This window comes from Macaca mulatta, chromosome 10, assembly GCF_049350105.2.
Source record: "Macaca mulatta isolate MMU2019108-1 chromosome 10, T2T-MMU8v2.0, whole genome shotgun sequence".
NCBI lineage: Eukaryota > Metazoa > Chordata > Mammalia > Primates > Cercopithecidae > Macaca > Macaca mulatta.
In genome coordinates, this window is record NC_133415.1 from 5544577 (window position 1) to 5563614 (window position 19038).

The 19038-nt window shown below is 60.3% G+C and overlaps 1 protein-coding gene across 2 annotated transcripts in view; it reads left to right on the forward strand.

The window, feature by feature from the left end:
- The window catches only part of WNT7B (Wnt family member 7B), a 56281-nt gene extending 39545 nt beyond the window's left edge, over positions 1-16736 (forward strand). The window contains exons 3-4 of one of the 2 annotated variants that reach the window (XM_001110372.5): positions 5830-6101; positions 13782-16736. In XM_001110372.5, the coding sequence (XP_001110372.2) occupies positions 5830-6101; positions 13782-14261 (752 nt within the window). In that variant the 3' untranslated portion in view covers positions 14262-16736. The remainder of the gene's footprint in view (positions 1-5829; positions 6102-13781) is intronic. The other variant, XM_028827600.2, reaches the window with a different exon arrangement.
- Positions 16737-19038: the final 2302 nt, after the last annotated feature.

Below are 19038 nucleotides of genomic sequence, written 5' to 3' on the forward strand. Positions count from 1 at the left end.
TCCTGAGCTGCTGTGTGACTTTGGGGAGCATGCTGCCCGTCTCTGGGCCTCAGGCTCCTTGCTGGGATGGAGCCGCACTGGATGGTCCCCGAGGGCCTTCTCAGCACTGAGGCTGCAGACTCCTGGCTCTCCTCCTAAGAGGGCACCACGCACCTCTCCCACCTCTGCCTCCAGGCAGTTAATCAGGTCACTAGGAGCTCAGCCACGGCTTGCTAGTAAAAGCGCCCTGGCCCCTGTGGACGCTAGGAAGTGGCAGGGAGCGTGAGTGGATGGTGAGGAGTGGCAGCTGTGGCTGGGAGGGTGGACTCAGCCCTCAGCTCTGCCCTGAGGAGGGGAGTGGGAAGCCCCGTCCTGCCCAAGCCCCAGCTTTGTTCAGGAGACACGTCTGTTCTTTCTAGAAGCTACTCACAAAGATCTGCCAGGGTCCCCAGCGTCCTCCTCATGGTCAGAGTGAGATGACTGTGGATGAGGGCCCGGCTCTGCCCTAGCACACCCCCTTTCCCTGGACATCAGGGTCTGGCTGGCACCGCAGGGGCAGGGCAGGGGGCTGCGTCTCCTCCCTCTTAGGCTGTCCTGGGCCCAGCCAGGGGGTCTAGTGAGGGCTCGAGTTCAAATAACTTATGGAAAAGAGAGCAGAGCTGGATGGCCCTTGTGTAGCCAGACCATTCCTGCCCCAGCAGCCTCCGTTTACCCACATGCCTCTGAGGACTCTGCTGCTCTGATACTCTGGATTTGAGGGGACAGCTGGGCAGGGCTGAGGGGGCTGGCCCTGGGGAGGAGGCTGTTTCCAGCATAGTCTGCATGGAGCACAGAGAGACACCTGGGCCTGTCCTGGAGTCCTTTGCTGCATCTGGTCCACCCTCAGCCGGCCCTGGACTGCCCACCATCTTGGTGATGTGGGTACCGTGCCCTCTTGTCCTGTTTGCTCTGAGCTGGCAACTAGGGCTGTGCAGCAAGGTGAGGACTTTGAGTTCCATGTGGCAAATGGGAACACAGGCTCAGAGAGGGTTGGTGACTTGCCGAGGCACCAGAGATAGATTGCACTGGAAACAGTGAATCCTGCAGCGGGGCTGGAAGCTTCGGGACCATTACTCAGAAACCCGCCCAGTGCTCTTGAGGGCTGTGGGATGAGGGGTGGCCAGAATATAGCCTGCTCTGGCATTTTCTAGGGATACGGCTGGCTGCTGCTGCTGGCTCTAGAGTTTGAGGGTACAGACCTGTGCTTGGGTAAGCTGTGGGTCTTCAGAGAGGCCCCTAGGCCTCCCGAGCCCCAAGTGTATCAGCAGGACAGCTGCCGGCCCCAAACAGAGCATCCATGCTGCCCTCATCCAGCTTCCCCATCACCACACACATCTAGGGCAGCTGCTGAGCTCAGATGACTGTGGTCCCTGCCATGGGTCTATTGCAAATCACTTCCTGCTTTGAAGGCTCAGTTTTCCCATCTGTGAAATGGGTCTGATCAGAACGGGGCTGTCTTGGAGACAAGGTGGTGGTAGGGAGGTGACCAGCCCAGACCTGCTCATGCATGGGATTTGGGAAACAGCAGTGGGTGGGTGGGGGGTACACAAAAGAATCTGACGTGGATCCTGCCCACCATCCCTGCAGCCTGAGGAGCACCTAGTGAGAGCCCAGAGGAGGGCGTGCCCACCACAGTGGGAATTCGGGGAGCAGGGAGCAGCCCTGCCTGCGTCCAGAGCCTGAGTAGTGCATGGATATGTGGGAGAGCGGGCAGGTATTCCAGGAAGAGAAGGGGCTGCTGTCCCCAGGGCAGGCGGCAGGAAGCCAGCAGGTCCTTTATTCAGGAGTAGTTACTGTGCGCCGGAGGTGGCTGCCCAACCTGCAGGCGGGCCACACTGGGCTGCAGACAGTGGTGGGTGAGGACTGGTGGGATCAGGCCTCTGGGACCTTGGGGGCCAGGCCAAGTCACTGGAAGTCATCTCAGAGGCCTTGGGGGCTACTAACAGCTGCTGAGCAAGGCGCATGGGTCCAGTCTGTCTGCACCCGCTTAGAGGACCGGCTTCTAAGTCTAAGCGCTAGCTCGCTGTCAGCCTGGAGGAAGCATGGTGTGTGCATGGACTGGCAAGGTGCCCCAGTCACGGCTCCAGGGGTGACTTGGGGAGAGACACGGGGGAAGCCTGCAGCCCTTCTGCCCTTCTCACTACACACCCAGGCACTCCATGACAAAGCCCTTGGAGTGGGCGTCTAGGTCAGTAACATCGGGTAACGGGTCCTCCCCCGTGGGCTGCTGCGAGAATTTAACCGGACAACACAGGCAACGTGCCAGGCGCACGGGAGCGACTCTTGCTGGACCTAACGTCATTCTTATTGATTCTCCCAAAACTACGACTCTCTGCAGCTCACCTTCTGCTTGTCTCCATGGGAGACCAGAGAGTTTGGCTCATTAAAAGCAAATAAAAAAGGAATTAGCGGGAGCGGCAGGCGATGAGTAACTGGTGAGTAACTGAGTCTAAGCCTGGGGCGGGCATAGCCGGGTGAGAGCAGGCGCTTGCGGGAGGCTGGAAGGGAGGCTTGTAGGAAGCGTCCTCCAAGTGTGCAAACTCCACTGTGGACCTGCCAGCCTGCTCAGGCACTTCAGGACAGTGGCATCCTCTGACCCGCTCTGCAGCCTTGCCATGGGGGAGGAAGAGGAGGATCACAGGCTGTTGTTCCAGGACCTCTGAGGGGACATCCACATCTGTCCTCAAACTCCACCGGCTGGGCCCACACAATCGTTTGGGGTTCCTAGACCCCCTCCGTCAGGTGACACGTGCCCACTCCGAAGCCAGCTCAGGCTCCCTAGAGCTTCCCACCCAGAGCCTGCCTGCAGCTGCCCCTGCCCCCCAAGTCCACAGACTGTTCACAGGCAGCATCTTCCCTGGGGGCTGCACAGCCCACATTCGCCCTCTCCTGCTGCCCCAGGTCACCTTAGACTCAGACAGGCCAAGGTGGGGGCAGAAGAGCTTCCAGCGCCCCCGACCCTAGGCGCTTTGCTCCTCCGTCAGCCTTCCTGGTCTTTGAATTCATTCCCTGGGTCTGAATCTTGCTCCAGCCACTCTCTGTGCCTTTGCTTCCTCCTCTGTAAACTGGGACTCATGGCTGGACGCACCTCACCCTAACGTCCAGGTGAAATGGGAGCGCGTGTGAGGGCTGGGTGCGCACCCCGTGCACGGGGAGAGCCCTGAGGATGGGCTACACTGGTGCTGGTGTCAACCGGCCTCTGAGTGTTCCAGAATCCACACCTGTGTGGCCAGGCAAGCGCCCTGACATCCAGCCCTCCCTAGCAGCTGGCCCTGGCACCTGGACAGAAAGTGCCACCTGCTTGCAAGACATTCTCCCCCTCCTCTATGGCCACTCATGACCTCACCATACCCTTCCACAGCTCAGCATCTTTGCCTCTGTGTGACCATGCTGGGAGTACATGCCTACCACAGCCACACATACACATCACACACACACACACACACACACACACACACACACACACACACGTGAATCCATGCTTCTTGTTAAGACTGTACCTACTTAAAATGTCACCTCCTCCAGGAAGCCTTCCTTGACTCCACTCCACAGAGGCAGGTCAGTGAATCCTTTGAGGTGCCGTGACCCTTCTGTGGCCCTTCTCGACCCTTTACTGGGATCCTCCTCTTGGTTTATTGCCCCCTACCCCTACCCCCATGAGATATTTCCGAGGCTTTCTTGCCAGCAGGCCCTGCTGTGCTTGGGTAATGCAGACAGGATGGGGCGTTTAATACCCCACTTCACACATCATGCAAGGGCTTCCCTTTGGGTCATCTTGACCTAATTTAGACTCGGGGAGGTGAATTCCTAAATCTTCCTGGCCCTGGCCCAGGCAGAGAGTGGGCAGTGTGGGTGGACAGCGGCCAGAGGAGGAGAGGCTGGCAGGATGAGGCCCTTCGAAGGCAGGGGCCGTGCTGCCTGCAGCTCAGAGGAGGCTGATCATTGCAGTCTCGAACCTTGCTGGGGAGGGAGGGATGCTGGACACTACCCTCCCCTTAGTTCTTCTCAGGAAGGAAGTTCCTAGGAAGCCGTGGCTCCCTCCATGACAGCAGACAGACAGCCCACCAAGGTCTTCTCCTAACGCTGGTGGGTCCCACCCCAGTTCTCACCCTGATGGAAGATACCCTAGGGAAGAGGGACCCCACCTGGCTGAGCCCCCAGCTGGCTGCGGGCAACGAAGTGGCCCCAGAGCACACACATAGCCCCTAGCACAAGGCTGGGCATGCCGTTGGTGCTCAATGGTTGTTCATAGAACAGACCTGACTTGACTGTGTCTCAATCTGTGGGCTGTCACCTCAGCCCCAATAACAGGCACAGCAGTGGGCAACTGAGGGCTGTGTGGGTGCTCGCGGGTGCTGGGCAGGGGACTGTGCCATGCCAGCAGTGTGAGTCTCCAGCTGCCCTCTCCTGGGCTGAGCACCGGCCCTGTTCTGCCTGTTGCTGAGATGGGCAGGGAGGTTCCCGCTCGCTGGAGTTTGGGTCTTGGTCCTCCAGCTGGCGCAGTTGAGCCTGCTCGGTGTCCACATGGGCCAGGTGCTGGGGACATAGGAATGACACAGACCCAGGCAGGGGCAGGTTGAGAGGGACCCAAGAGTCCAGGGTCAGGATGGAAGGCTGCACAGGGCCTGGCCTGGGGTTGGGGAAAACAAAGAGGAAATGAGAGCTGAACCTGCCCATCTCAGGGGCCTTCGGACGCATATGGAAGTCCCCACCTGTAAGACTCACCAGGGAGAGGGTGTCCGGATCTGGGTCAGATTTGGAACTGAGGGGTCAGGCACCAAGTGCTCCCTTCTGTCCGGGGGTCTGGGAAGGCTGCCTGGACGGGGAGGCCTCAGACCTGGGCCTTGGAAGGTCCTTGGTATTTGGGTATGAAGCAGGAGGGAATTCCACCAAAAGACCACATAATCCCCAGGGGATGTGGGCAGCGCCTGGAAAGACTGAGTCATTGTTCTGGGCAGAGGATGGGGAGAGAGGGCTGGGGCAGCCAGCGGGCATTGACCTGGGACCCTCCCTTCCCAGCTCAGCCGTGGGCTTGGCTCTACCAGCAGAGGGAATCAGCGAAGGTGCCAGCGAGGGCCCTGGCCAGACAGCCCTTGGAGTGAACCAGCTGGTGGCTGGGGGGATGAGGGAGGCAGGGAGGACTGTTGCCCAGGTCCAGGCAGTTCTGGGGCCCCTGGGTCAGGCAGGGGTATTAGGAGGAGGTGAGGAAAAGGGGCCCAGGATCTGGAGATGGACTGAAGGTGGGTGGACCAAGAGGGGAGATGGCAACAAAGGGCTTCTGAGCTGTGTGACTTCTACCTGGGTTCCTGGCTTGGGGTGGGGGTGAGGCCCCTCATGCTCCCCGTGGCCCCAGCTTCCATTGGCCATGCATAGCTGGTCCCCACGGGGTCAGTGCAAATGCCCGTTCACGAGAAGGGGCTCCTGGGAGGCTGGCAGAGGGGAGGGGCAGAGGCAGGGATACCCATCCCCTCCACGGGTCCCCACTGCTCACTCTCAGGGCTGGAGAAACTGGGCCTCTCCCGCCCAGTCCTGGGAACAGGGAGAGAAGCTGTCGGCAGTGCTGCATGCTGGAGGGCGGGTCTCAGGGTGCACTGGGGCCTGCTGTATTCCAGGCACTGCCCTCACCATAGCCCTGAGAGGTGGCTCCCATCAGCCCTGCTTTGGTGAGTCAGAGGCTCAGAGGGGCAAGCAATGAGCCCAGGGTCACACAACTGGCCAACAGCAGGTGGATCGAGGCCCGGCACTTCATCCCCTGAGCCCACCTGGCCCAGGGCCTGGGGCCTCACCTTGTGCACCTGTCTGTCCCCGCAGGGAGCCGTGAGGCTGCCTTCACGTATGCCATCACCGCGGCTGGCGTAGCGCACGCCGTCACTGCTGCCTGCAGCCAAGGCAACCTGAGCAACTGCGGCTGTGACCGAGAGAAGCAGGGCTACTACAACCAGGCCGAGGGCTGGAAGTGGGGTGGCTGCTCGGCCGACGTGCGTTACGGCATCGACTTCTCCCGGCGCTTCGTGGACGCTCGGGAGATCAAGAAGAACGCGCGGCGCCTCATGAACCTGCACAACAATGAGGCCGGCAGGAAGGTAGGGTGCGGGTGCGGCTGGTGGGGGCATTAGCTGGGACTGGTATGTCACCCGCTGACCTCTCGGAGCCTCAGGCTCCTCTTCTAGCAGAAGCAGTTGAGTCTCCATAGGTGTGCAGCAGGTGGGGCCGTCTGGGTCCTCCACGTGCATGGCTCTGAGCCTCCTAATACCTGGAGGAGGCTGTCCCCATCCAGAGACGTGAGAGCTGAGGCTCTGAGTGCTGACGCGATGCTCACAGCCCCCAGCTAAGACGGGGACCCTATTTCCATGCAGGGTGTGAGCTGGGCTTGGCTGGGGACCTGGTGAGGGGAGGTCCCAGGCCACAGCCCCTGTCCCTGCCCTTGGCGTTCCTGGTCCCAGAGGTCACATCAGCACACCAGGAAAGAATTCCTGACAGAGGCAGCCTTTTTACTCAGCAAGGAAGGGATGCCCCCAGGAGGCAGGAGCAGCCTGAGGAAGGTGGACGCTGTGAGCTGGGGTCTGCTGGGGAGCAGGCTGCTCCTGCACAGGGCGGGACGGAGTGTGGTGGGTGGCAATGGAGGAAATTCAGGCAGGGACACACTGGGGAAGAAGTCAGAGCAAGCCAGGCTCCGCCCGCTGGAGATGAGGGCCCCAGATACTGGGCTGGGAGGAGCAGCCGCACGGCGGCAAGATGGCCTGAGATAGGGTGGCCAGCCAAGTGGAACACCCAGCCGGCTCTGGCTCCGAGGCCTGGGGGCTGCACCCAGGGCAGCAGAGCCTAGGGGGCTCCTCAGGTGTGGGACAGACTTGCCATTCCAGGCAAAGAGGAGTTGAAGAATCCCTCGGGCCCAGGGACTATAGCTGAGACCACTGGTCACTCACTGCCCTTTTCTGTGCCAGGTGCTAGGCTGGGCACAGGGCAGAGAGGAATCAGACAAGGCCTTGGCTATGGGAACCGCGTCCACAAGAGGGGTTCAGGGGTCACACCCAGGATGGTGAGGGCCTGGTTGTGTAGGAGAGTGTCAGAGTGAAGGCTTGATGGCCACAGGACTTGGGAAGCAAGTAGGGCCTGGCACAAGAAGTAGGGCCTGTTCAAGAAGAGATCTTGAACACCAGGCCAACGATTTGACTTTCTCTTGTAGATGTGGAGGTTATTATGCAGGTGGTTATTAAGTTATTGTTAGATGGATGGATGGGTGGATGGATGAATGGCAGGGTGGATGGGTGAATGGATAGGTGGGTGGATGGATGAGCGGATTGATGGGTGAATGGATGGATGAATGGATGGATGGGTAGATGGGTGGATTGATAGACGGATGGGTGGATAGATGGGTGGATGGATGGGTGAGTAGATGGATGACTGGATGCATGGATGGATGAAAGGATGGATGGGTGGATGTATGAGTGGATGAATGGGTGGGTGGATGTATGAGTGTATGGATGGATGGAAGAATGGGTATATGGGTGGGTGGATGGATGGATGGAAGGATGGATGGATGGATGGGTGGATGGATGAGTGGATGCATGAGTGGATGGAAGTATGGATGAATGAGGGGATGGATGGATGGAAGGATGGGTGGGTGTGTGGAAGGATGGATGGAAGGATGAGTGGGTGGGTGGAAGGATGGATGGAAGTATTGGTGGGTGGGTGGATGGATAGATGAGTGGATGGGAGGATAGATGGATGGGTAGATAGATGGGTGGATGAGTGAGTAGATGGTTGAGTGGATGTGTGGATGGGATGCATGGGCGGATGGAAGGATGGATGGATAAGTAGATGGATGGATGAAAGGATGGATCGGTGGGTGGATGGTTGGGTGGATGGATGGGTGGATGGATGAATGGATGGATGAGTGGATGGATGAGTGGATGGATGGATGGATGGATGGATGGATGGAAGGATGGGTAGATGAATGGATGGATGGATGGGGATGGATGGATAGATGGATGGATGGATGGAAAGATGGGTAGAAGGATGGGTGGATGGGTAGGTGGATGGATGGGTGGATGAATGGATGGATGGATGGGGATGGATGGATGGATGGATGGATGGATGGTTGGATAGATGGATGGATGGATGGAAAGATGGGTGGAAGGATGGGTGGATGGGTAGGTGGATGGATGGGTGGACGAATGGATGGATGGATGGGGATGGATGGATGGAAGGATGGGTGGGTGGATGGGTGGATGGGTGGATGGATGGGAGGATGGATGGATGGGTGGATAGATGGATGGATGAAGGAATCAGTGACACAGCCTTTGCCTCCAAGGAACTCACAGACAGCATGTGAACACTAGTCTCCAGGTACAGGCAGATCACAGTCCATGCCATAAATGGAGGTTCACGAACCTTAAGAGGCCAGAGGAAAGTGTGGGTCACTTACCTGGACTCCCTGGGGGAGTCCCTGGAGGAGGAGGAGAAGTAGGAGGAGAAGGCGAGGCTGAGCCCTCATGGGAACCACCACCACCCTTGAGCCTCTGCAGCTGCTTAGGTTCTGAGCAGAGCCTTTCTCACACCCCCGGGGAAGAAGCTCTCACTGTCCCCATTTTAAAGATAAGGAGAATGAGGCCCAGAGTGAGCAGCAGACCTGGCTGAGTGGCTCGGGTCCCTGCTCGTGGGGAAGTGTACACAGCAGAGAAGTGGGGAAGGACGCTCCAGGCAGAGGGAATAGCACAGGTAAAGGCATGGGGGACCCAGGTCGTGGTAGGCAGTGTGGCAAGACCAGGGCGGGGATGGCTGGGTAGGGTGTTGTTGGTCTCTGGGCTACAGGTGTCATTGCAGGGCCCTGGGGCAGTGACACTGACCAACTCAAGGGCCAGAGTTGTGTTTGATTTAGCTCTAGGGTGCCGTGTGAACCCCAGGGCTGACTTGGTATGGGACTTGGAGGTGTCTGGTGACTCACAAGTGATGGAAAGGCAGAAGGGAAATGGAGGCAGGTAGGACTGGCCCCTGGGGAGACAGGAGGTGGGAAAACAAGAAGACTGGTGACGGTCCCCACAGGTGGGCAGGGGACAAAGAGGACAGCCACAGGAAAGGGCTCTGACAATGCCACCAGTGGCCAACTCTCCTACCAGCCTTGTCTCGGATGGTCGGTGAGGCCCTGGTTGACCCATGCTTCTGCGGAGCCTTGGCCTTCTTATCTGCACAGCAGGTGCAATGCACTTTGTCCCCCCGACTCCTCACTGCCCCTCCAACAGCCCCCACCCTGTGCACCTGTGGGGCACAAGTGTGGCCTGAGCCCTTGGAAAAGGCCAAGGGTGGTGGTGTCACGGTGACCCTCAGGACAGGGTCCTTTTAAAGAGCACGGTGCTCATCATGGCGGTGGGGGGGTGAGTGTAGGGTGGGGCTTCTGGAAATTTCCATAAGTACTGAGTCCAGCCCTTCCTGGGTTGATGCTGGGATCCTGGCCCCATCACAGAGTACCAGGCCCACCTCTGCCCCCCCCCCCACTTCCTCAGGACCCCACTGCGCAGTGAGGTGGGTGGAGAGCAGCTGACTTGCTGCCACAGACAAGTGGCGCAAGTGGGGCCTTACGGCAAAGGACATCTGTTCTCTCTCAGCGCTGGGGCCCCAAGTCCAAAATCGAGGTGCTGGTTGGCAGGGCTGCACTCCCTCTAGGCACCAGGGGAGGATGCTTCCTGGCTCTCCCAGCATTCCTCAGCTCCCAGTGTTCCTCCACTGTGGCCACCTCCCTCCAGCCCCTGCCTCTGTCTTCACCAGGTCTCCTCTGAGTCTGAGTCTTCTTCTCTTCCATCTCTTGTTTGTTTGTTTGTTTGTTTGTTTTGAGACGGAGTCTTGCTTGGAGGCTGGAATGCAGTGGCCTGACCTCTGCTCACTGCAACCTCTGCCTTCCAGGTTCAAGCAATCCTCCTGCCTCAGCTTCCCGAGTAGCTGGGATTACAGGTGTGTGCCACTGTGCCCAGCTAATTTTTGTATTTTTAGTAGAGATGGGGCTTCACCATGTTGGCCAGGCTGGTCTTGGACCTCCTGACCTCAGGTGATCCGCCCCTCTTGGCCTCCCAAGGTGCCAGGATTACAGGCGTGAGCCACTGCGCCTGGCCCTCTCCATCTCTTGTATAGACCCTCTCATTGGATTTAGGGCCCACTTGGACAACCCAGGGTGACCTCCTCTCCATCCTTTCCTTAATCATATCTGTAAAGACCTCACTTCCAAATAAAGTCACTTGCCAAGGCTCTGAGCAAACGTGAATTTGGGGGGTTACTGTGCCATTCCCCAAGCTGGCATGTGGCCCAGGCTGGTGTCCCTGGTGGGCAAGAGTGAGATGGGCAGAGTCTGAAGGCCCGCCCCCGCCCTGCCCCCACTTCTACCAGACCAAGGCCCTGACTGCCCTTCCCCAAGCTCCCTGGTGGGCTAGAGTGGCCTTTAATGGGCTGCCACAGGGTGCCTGTGCAGAAAGCTCTGAGCAGCCCCTGAGGTTTTGGAGACCTGAGTGCCCAGTGCCCGGCGCTGGCTCTGCCCCTGGTGCATGGTCCCCACTGCTGTGTGGGGCAGGTCAGCAGGGCAGACAGAGGCCATGTCCCCAAGACAAACCCAGTGAAGGCAGGAGATTGTCCATCTGCAGAGGCCTGGGGGCTGGTGTCAGGACAGCTGAGGGCACCTCTCTTGGTGACATGAGGTTAGAAGCCATCGCTGTGGAGTGCCACTAGCTCCTGGAACTGGGGGCTGGGAACCCCATTAGCTGGCCATGTCCCACATCTTGGCACAGCTCTTCCCTGACTGAGGGTCCACAGCGTCCTGCTGGGTGGGCATATCATTCACACCATCCTAATGGGAGTGCCGGATCCTGGGAGGGGCACACCCTCCACACTCTCTCCTCGGCCAGTGGCTCACGACATAACTTCACTTGAGGCCACACTCAATCCACTCTGTGGGCTCGTGGTCAGAGGGTGAAGCAGACATGGGCTGTGTCCCTGAGGGGCTCACAGGTCAGGGCCACACTTAGGGGCAGGGACCAGCAGGCATGGGAGGTGCTGTGGAAGAGGGTGTGAGGCACCTCGTTCCACAGCCCCAGGCCATCGCCAGGATCCGGGGTGAGATGCCTTTTGTCGGCCCCAGTGGCTGGAATATTGGACGCCAGGCTCCTGGGCTGGTCAGCCTCCCCCTAGAAGGACTTTAGTCCACCAACCCCATGACTCCCCTGCCTGGCTATACCTGAGCACTGCTTCCAGGCTACACCCTTATTCGGGAAAGAACATTGAATCGGCCCTTTCCTGGAGCCCCTTCAGTCTACCACCCCACCACCCAACCAGGCCCCCAGGGTCGAGGAGGAACCAAGGCCTGGAGGAACGGCCCCTGCTGCAGCCTGCGCTCCTCTGAGCAAGATGAGCTCACTCTGCGCCCTGCCAGGTGGTCTCCTGGGGCAGGGGGCAGGTCTCAGCGCTGGTGCCACCGTTGCTGTGGCTCGAATAGCCAGGGCACTGGTGAAGGAAATGGCACATTCTTGAACCCTGTGATCACTTCCTGGGAGAGGCTCTGACCCAAGGGACCCAGCCAAGCGAGGATGTGGCCCCTCGCTCTGCAAACAGCGGCCCATTAGGCTTTATCTGCGGATGGTCACCGGCCTGGCCCTGCAGGGGCCGATTGTCCCCAGGCGGGCAGTAGCATACAACTGGGCTCCCTGGCCTTGATGAAGACTGGGAGACAGGGGTAGGCGAGGGAGGAGGGGGAGGGATGCCGAGCACAGTACCAGGGGCAGCCATCCTGGGCTACAGCGGGAGCACTAGAGGGCAGCTTGAGCCTGGACCACGTGGCCTGCACACCCTCTAGTCTGGACAGGCCTGCCAGGTCTCCGGCCATCCAGGCCCATCTGAGGAGGGTGAACAGCCAGGGGTGGGGTGAACTTCTCCCAGCTGGGAACTCCGAGAGGGGCCACCATCAGGGCAGCTCCTGGAGTGGCGCCCGGCCTGGGGAGCATCCGGGCAGGCCGTGTGGCCAGGGCCAGCAATGCTTCCAGGCTTGAGGGGCAGGTTAGTGGAGGGAGGGGCTTTTCCGGGAGGGGACAGATCCCAGCAGAGATGAACAGGGAGCTGGGGTGATGGACAGGATGGGAGAGGGGCAGGAGACAGGGAGGAGGTCCCAATATACTCTCTGGGGGTTGCCCAGACACCCAGTCCAGGCTCTGGCCCACGACCTTGGCCCAGACGCCCCTCAGCCCAGCCTCTGAGCCCTGCAATTCCCCAAAGCTGCCCCACCCTCTTCTCAGGACTCCTGGACTCCTCCCACCCTCAGCCATCCTGGGGGGGGCATCAGCCTCGCTCTGCCACCTCTCCCCAGTCTCCCCAGTCTCCCCAGTCTTTGCCCAAGGGCATCACTGATGCAGAGCAGAGGACACCCCAGCTCCAGGCTGCCAGCCTAGGGCCCACCCAGCACCCACCTGCTGAGCCTTTGGGCCCAGTCTTTTCCTTCATGCTTGGTGATCTCCAGACCTTTGCTCACATTGAACCCCTTCTGGAATGCTGTCCCCTTTTCTAATGAGCTCCGACACATCCATCAATACCCACATCTCCTCCGGGAAGCCCCTACCTCGAGCACCCTGACTCCAGCAGGATTAGACTCTCCTGGGTTCCTGCAGCACCTTCGCTGTGTCCCATGCTGAACTGCGAGCCCCAGAGGACCTCATGCAGCCAGGCCAGGGAAGCTGCTCGGGGCAGTAGCCATCTCTGTGGAGTTGTTTCTCTCCCTCTTTTTCTTGTACTCATTCATTCATTCGTTTCCTGGGGGACTTCTCCACTGGGGAGAGCTGGGGGCCAACAGCAGGTGCCCCATGACTGTGAGTTCTGGCCCGAGGGACAGAGGGTGGCCAAGCCCCGGCAGGGCTGGGCTGCCGAGCGAGGCCAGCAGAGCTCTGACAGCTGACAAATGGCCCCTCTGCAGCCGCGGGGCGCCAGCTAATAATTCCCCATCTTCAATCAGGCCCGGCTGGCAGGGCCCTTTCGATCCGGGTAAATGAGTACCTGGGGTCAGGGCTGGCTCTGGGAATCAGCCTTCTGGGGCCATGGAGGGAGGCCCAAGGAAAACACTGCACCCGTGGAGGGCCCTTGTGGAGCTGAGGAGGAAGAACAACAGCGGGCGGGCCGGGGCTGTCGGCTTCTCAGCACGCCCGGGCCTCACTGACCTGTGTACTCGCCTCCCCTGCTCACCCTCCGGCCTTGGGCAAATGTGCACCGAGGGCCACCGGCACTTCAGGCTTCCATTAAACAGCCATTTGTTAAGCACCAACTGCATGCCAGACCCTACGCCAAGCCCGAGGGTGGGGAGCAGGAGAGATGGCAGGGTGGGGTAATGAGCATTTATTAAGTACCTACTGTTGCTGGGCGAACCCCACCTGTGACCTGCAGCAGGTCCCACAGCCCCAAGCCTCAGTTTCCTCACCAGTGCATGACCAGGACATAGCATCTCCTTGAAGGGCTGTGAGAGTCTAACAAAATACCTTCGATAAATGTACAGCAGGCTCTGCCAAGTCCCAAATATTCTCACTGCACCCTTACACCCTCCTATGCAGTGGAGACCTATTGTTAGCAGCTCCAAGTAATGGGTGAGGAGGCTGAGGCTCAGAGAGGGAGAGACACTTACCCGTGGTCACACAGCTGCAAGTGAAGGAGCGGGCTCCAGGGGTGGGCTGGAGGCAGGGGTAGGGGAACTTGGAGGGGCCCAGCTTGGGCCGTGCCGTGCCAAGCAGCTTCCCTGTCGCCCTCAGGTTCTGGAGGACCGAATGCAGCTGGAGTGCAAGTGTCACGGCGTGTCTGGCTCCTGCACCACCAAGACCTGCTGGACCACGCTGCCCAAGTTCCGAGAGGTGGGCCACCTGCTGAAGGAGAAGTACAACGCGGCCGTGCAGGTGGAGGTGGTGCGGGCCAGCCGCCTGCGGCAGCCCACCTTCCTGCGCATCAAACAGCTGCGCAGCTATCAGAAGCCCATGGAGACGGACCTGGTGTACATCGAGAAGTCACCCAACTACTGCGAGGAGGACGCGGCCACGGGCAGCGTGGGCACGCAGGGCCGCCTCTGCAACCGCACGTCGCCCGGTGCGGACGGCTGTGACACCATGTGCTGTGGCCGAGGCTACAACACCCACCAGTACACCAAGGTGTGGCAGTGCAACTGCAAATTCCACTGGTGCTGCTTCGTCAAGTGCAACACCTGCAGCGAGCGCACCGAGGTCTTCACCTGCAAGTGAGGCCGGGCCCAGAGGCGGCCGCGGGCACCCCAGACACCCAGCGGCATTTTGCACATCCATCCTTGCCTTCCCTGCCTTGGTGCTGCCAGCGGCAGGCAGAGGCGGGTGCAGAAGCGGGGAGCTCCACGTGCAGGAGGACACCGGCCGGGGCCCACGCCCTCTACCCACCTCCCTGGGGCTCCTTCCTGCCACCTCCTCCCATCACCTCCTGTGGCAGAACAGCCCCCGTGACCCACCGAGAGAGCAAGGCCAGGGGCCTTGTGCTCCCCGACGCGGCCCAGCAAGTTCCCTTTCTTCTCTCTGGGAAAATGAACCTCCAGGACACACGTGTATCCCAGAGAGCAAAGTGACGACGAGACTGAGCGTCCCCTGCCCCACCTGGCAACATGGACACAGAAAAGCTACGCTGGCTGGCCCCTCAAGACCGATTCCCAGGCCGGGTCTGCTGCTGGGCCCTGGGGCGGTGGGGACAGATGTTGACACAAATTATTTATGTTTTCTTAGTATCAGAAGAGGATTCTCAGCACTAATGCGTAGCCAGTCGTAACTCCGTACTTTGTGTCAGCCCATCCCCTCAACACCCTTTCTGTTTCCTTTCCCAGCCCCACCTGGCTGGCCCTCTGCTCCTGCAGAGCGGAGGCAGCCTGGGGTTGATGGGGACCACGCAGTGCCTGCGGGTTCTAGAAGTAAGCTGTGCAGGGGCGCGTCGGACCACACAGCCCTGACCAGGCCTTGGAGGAGAGCCATGGACAGGCTCCTCCAGGCCATCTTTCCTTCTTTTGAAAATCCTATCAATGGCTGGGCGCAGTGGCTCATGCCTGTAATCCCAGCACTTTGGGAGACCGAGGCGGGTGGATCACCTGATGTCAGGAGTTTGAGACCAGCCTGGCCAACATGGTGAAACACTGTCTCTGCTAAAAATACAAAAATTTGCTGGGCATTGTGGCGCGCACCTGTAATCCCAGCTACTTGGGAGGCTGAGGCAGGAAAATTGTTTGAACCCAGGAGGTGGAGGTTGCAGTGAGCTGAGATTGTGCCACTGCACTCAAGCCTGGGTGACAGCGAGACTGTCTCAAAAACAAACAAACAAACAAAAAAAAAAATGAAAAAAGAAAAGAATATCGAGCAAATCAAAATGTCACCCACATCAGGTTCCAGGAGTGTGTCGTTCCCTCCCTCATCCTGTCGCCCTCCCGGCCTGGCACCTCCAGTTTACAGAGCCCCCCTTCCCCCTGGAGCCAGCCTGACCCCTGGGACAGTGCCGCTGCGGGGTGGGCAGGCAAGTGGTGAGTGGTCAGGGATGTTTGTCCCATTTGACAGATGGGGACTCTGAGGCCCAGAGTGGCACAAGGACCTGCCAGAGACCCTGCAGCTGTGAGTGGAGGCTTACACCTTTCTCCTGCCCAGCCTGGGGCTCTGGACCCAGGAGAACACATCAGGATGCCCAGGGTGGCAAGAGGTGGCTCCCATGCCTTGAGGCACTCGGCTGCTCCCTCCCCGCCATGACAGCCTCACTGGGGCTTGCACTCCCCTCGGTGCCTTTGAGGGTTTGTCTGGCCCTGTCCTAGTCCTTTCACCTTGACTGCAATGTTGAGAAAATCTGTATCCAGAGCTGGACGTGTCCTTTCTGGACGCTCCCACCCCTGTCTCTGAGGAGCGTGAGTGACAGAGGGAGGAACTCATCCGAGGCCAGAGGGGATGGTCTGCCGCTGGCTCCTGGTGCACCCTCCACTGCCCACGGCCTGGCCCCCATTTAGGGTGTGTTCTCTTGGAAGCCTGTGGGAATGTGTTCTTGAGCAGCCGACAAGCCAAGGGCCTGGGCCCAGCCTGGGGCAAGTGAGTCCCTCCTGGGCTCTGACCCTGTGGTCCAGCCCATGTGCCCCTAACCATGCCTGGATGCTGTGAGTCTCTGGGCCACCATGAATATCCCACCCTCAGCCTGGCGCCATCCCCTCACCTTCCCCAAGTCCCAGAACACCCCTGAGTCCATAGGCCCGGCAGCCTCTGCAAGGAACCTGGTTAACTTATGATGTTATATAGCGTCGAAATGTCTATAGTGTCTTTAAATTATTGTGACCTACACTGGGTACTGGAGTGGGGGATGGCTGCGGCCCCATCCCCCATCCCCCATCCCATCCCCCATCCCTATCCCCCATCCCTATTTCCCATCCCTATTCCCCATCCCATCCCCCATCCCATCCCCCATCTCCCGAACCAGGCTCCTCCTTCTGCTTGAACAGACCCTCGGGGCCCCTGATGCCACCGAGCCACTCGCACTGTCCCTTGGCTGCTGGGCACCCCACTGAGCCCCTGCCCACCCCGAAGTCTGTCAGCAACAGGCCCTTTGCCTGGGTGAGACGGGGTCAGGGTGGCCCAGATGGGGGTGATGGCGACCAAGGTGCTGCGTCCCGCCCTTCTGACGGCAGCCTCCCCTGGAGGGGAGCGCTCAGCCCAATAAAAGCTGGAATCAGAAAAGTGAGTGTGTGTGGAGTCCCCATGCGATGCGCCTGCAGCTGCGGCCCCACCAGTGGGGACACATGCTCTGCCCACCAAGGATGAGCCCCTGAGGCCCTCATGTGCCCCCAGCTATCTGGCTTCCCCGTGCCCCTCTGTGGGCCGTCCTTCCCATCCTCACACCAGAGAACCTTGCCCAGAGCCCACCCTGGAGCTCGAGTCATGCCTACCTGCCTCCAGGCACCTTTGGGCTGGCCCCACCCAGCCAGGGGCACTGGGGCACTGGACACAGACCCTGAGGCCTTGCTGGACAGCACCAGGCTCAGGCTGCAGGGACAGGAGGGCTGTGGGCCTGGCACCTGGTTACCGGGGGCTGGGCCGGAGCTACTGTAAGAAGAAGGGACAGCAGGCCCCATAGGCCCCTGTGCCTCTGCTCCACTCTGACCAGGGTGGCGTCTGGCTTTCAGGGTCCCTGTAGGTCCATCCAGCTGGGTCTGGTGGATTTTGGCTCCACAGCCCTGGGGCCTGCCTTGATCTCACCAGGCCTGGGAAGGTGACATGAGGCCCCCAGAAACTCAACAGCCTGCGGCTGGCCACAGGCTCCACTGCTCCTCCCCAGAGCCCAGCTGTGGCAGGGCCTCCCAGCCTGCAGCCTGCGAGAGCCGTGCACATGGCAATGCACAGTGCTCCCCCGAGGGGCGGAGGCATGTGGCAGGGCCGGTCTGGCCACTGCCTGCTGTCCCAGCAGCCTGGCATCAGGCAAAACTGCTGATCAAACAGACCCCACCCTTGCTGTGCCCAGCCTGGGCACCCACGGAACTGGCCCCAGACCCAGATCCCAGTGGAGGGGCTTCTCAATGGGAATGGATCCCTCCAGGGTGCGGAGAAGGGGCGACAGCCAGAAGAGCGTTGGACTCACAGCCCCAGCCCTGTTCCTTCCTGATGCATGGGCAGCCTCTGGGGCGACCCTCCTGGATGTACAGCCTCAGTCTCCCCATCTAAGAGCAGGGGGTAGCCTGGGGCCAGGACTTGGTGGTCAGTAGGGCCCATGGGGCTGGCGTGCATGGGGCCTGGGCTGGGCAGTTTGGCAGGAGGCCCTGGTTCCCCGTGAGACAGTAAGTGAATCGGCGGCGGCAGCGGCACGCTGGGGTCTGGCTACTCCCACAGGGCCAGGAATGAGGAAGCCTCTGAGATGCCCGGCCCTGGTGCCCAGACTGTACTGATTTCTTGGCTCTGGTTCAATCCCCGCCCAGTCCCCTCGGGCTGCCCTGCACATCCTCCCAGGGGGCCCGCTGGAGGCCTCGCCCTTGCCGCTAGCCTGGCCTGGGGGCCCACCTGACCCCAGCCCCAGGCTCCCCCCCTAAGGCTTATATTTTGGGAGCATTTCCCCTGGCCAGCCCCTCGCACCCCCACTCAGTGGCTCACTGCTACATGGGGTGGTGACCCCACGTGCTTAGCCCTGGCCAGCCCTGCCCTGCAGGTGTCGCCCACACCAGGCCTGCCACCCGGCTGCTCCCACACATAGGCCATTCCTGTGGGCTTTGCTGGGTAAGGTGTGGGGACCGATGGCTAGAAGGGCCAGAGTTCTGGCAGCCCACCTCTACCCAGGCTCGCTGGCCAGTTCCTTTGCAACTTCAGTGCTGCCCTGGGCTGGCCCCAACTTCTGACCCCTCACCCTTCTCCCCACTTCCCCTGCGGTGCCTGTGCCCACAGCTGCCAGTGAGGCTGGCGGCCCATCTCAGGGTATGCAACAGCTGACGACCGAGGCAGCAGCCTCTGGGAGCGAGGAAAGGACTTTCTCTGCACTCACACCTCCGGGCCTCTGAGCTTGGGCTTCCCGCTCTGTAGAATGGACGTAAGGGAACAGAGCCTCTGCCCTGCTGCCACCTGGTCCCCTCCGTCCCCTCCTCCTCTCTTGGAGGATCCACGTCCCTCCCTGGCTCACAGCTGAGCTGCCGCCCTGGCTCCCACCCTGCCCTGCCCCACAGGGCTGCCTGCACCCTTCACTCGGCACTGTCTGGTGGCCAGAGCACACAGGGGCCCTTTGGCCCTGGAGGGCAGAGGATGTCTCACTGGTGTACCCTTAGAGTCCTTCCTGACCCACTGTGGTGCCCACAGCACATTCCCTCCCTGCCCCCCTGCAGAGTGAGCCCCAGTCCTGCCTTTGCTCCCACTGGCTTTTCCCAGGATGCACCTCACACCCTTCCTTCCCTGATGCCGGCTTGCACCAAGCTGGCTATAGTCTAACTCTCTCCTCCGCTGCCTCAGCTCCCACCCTTAGGGGCAGGAGTCCTGTTTCTGTGATGGCCCCTGTCTCCCAAGC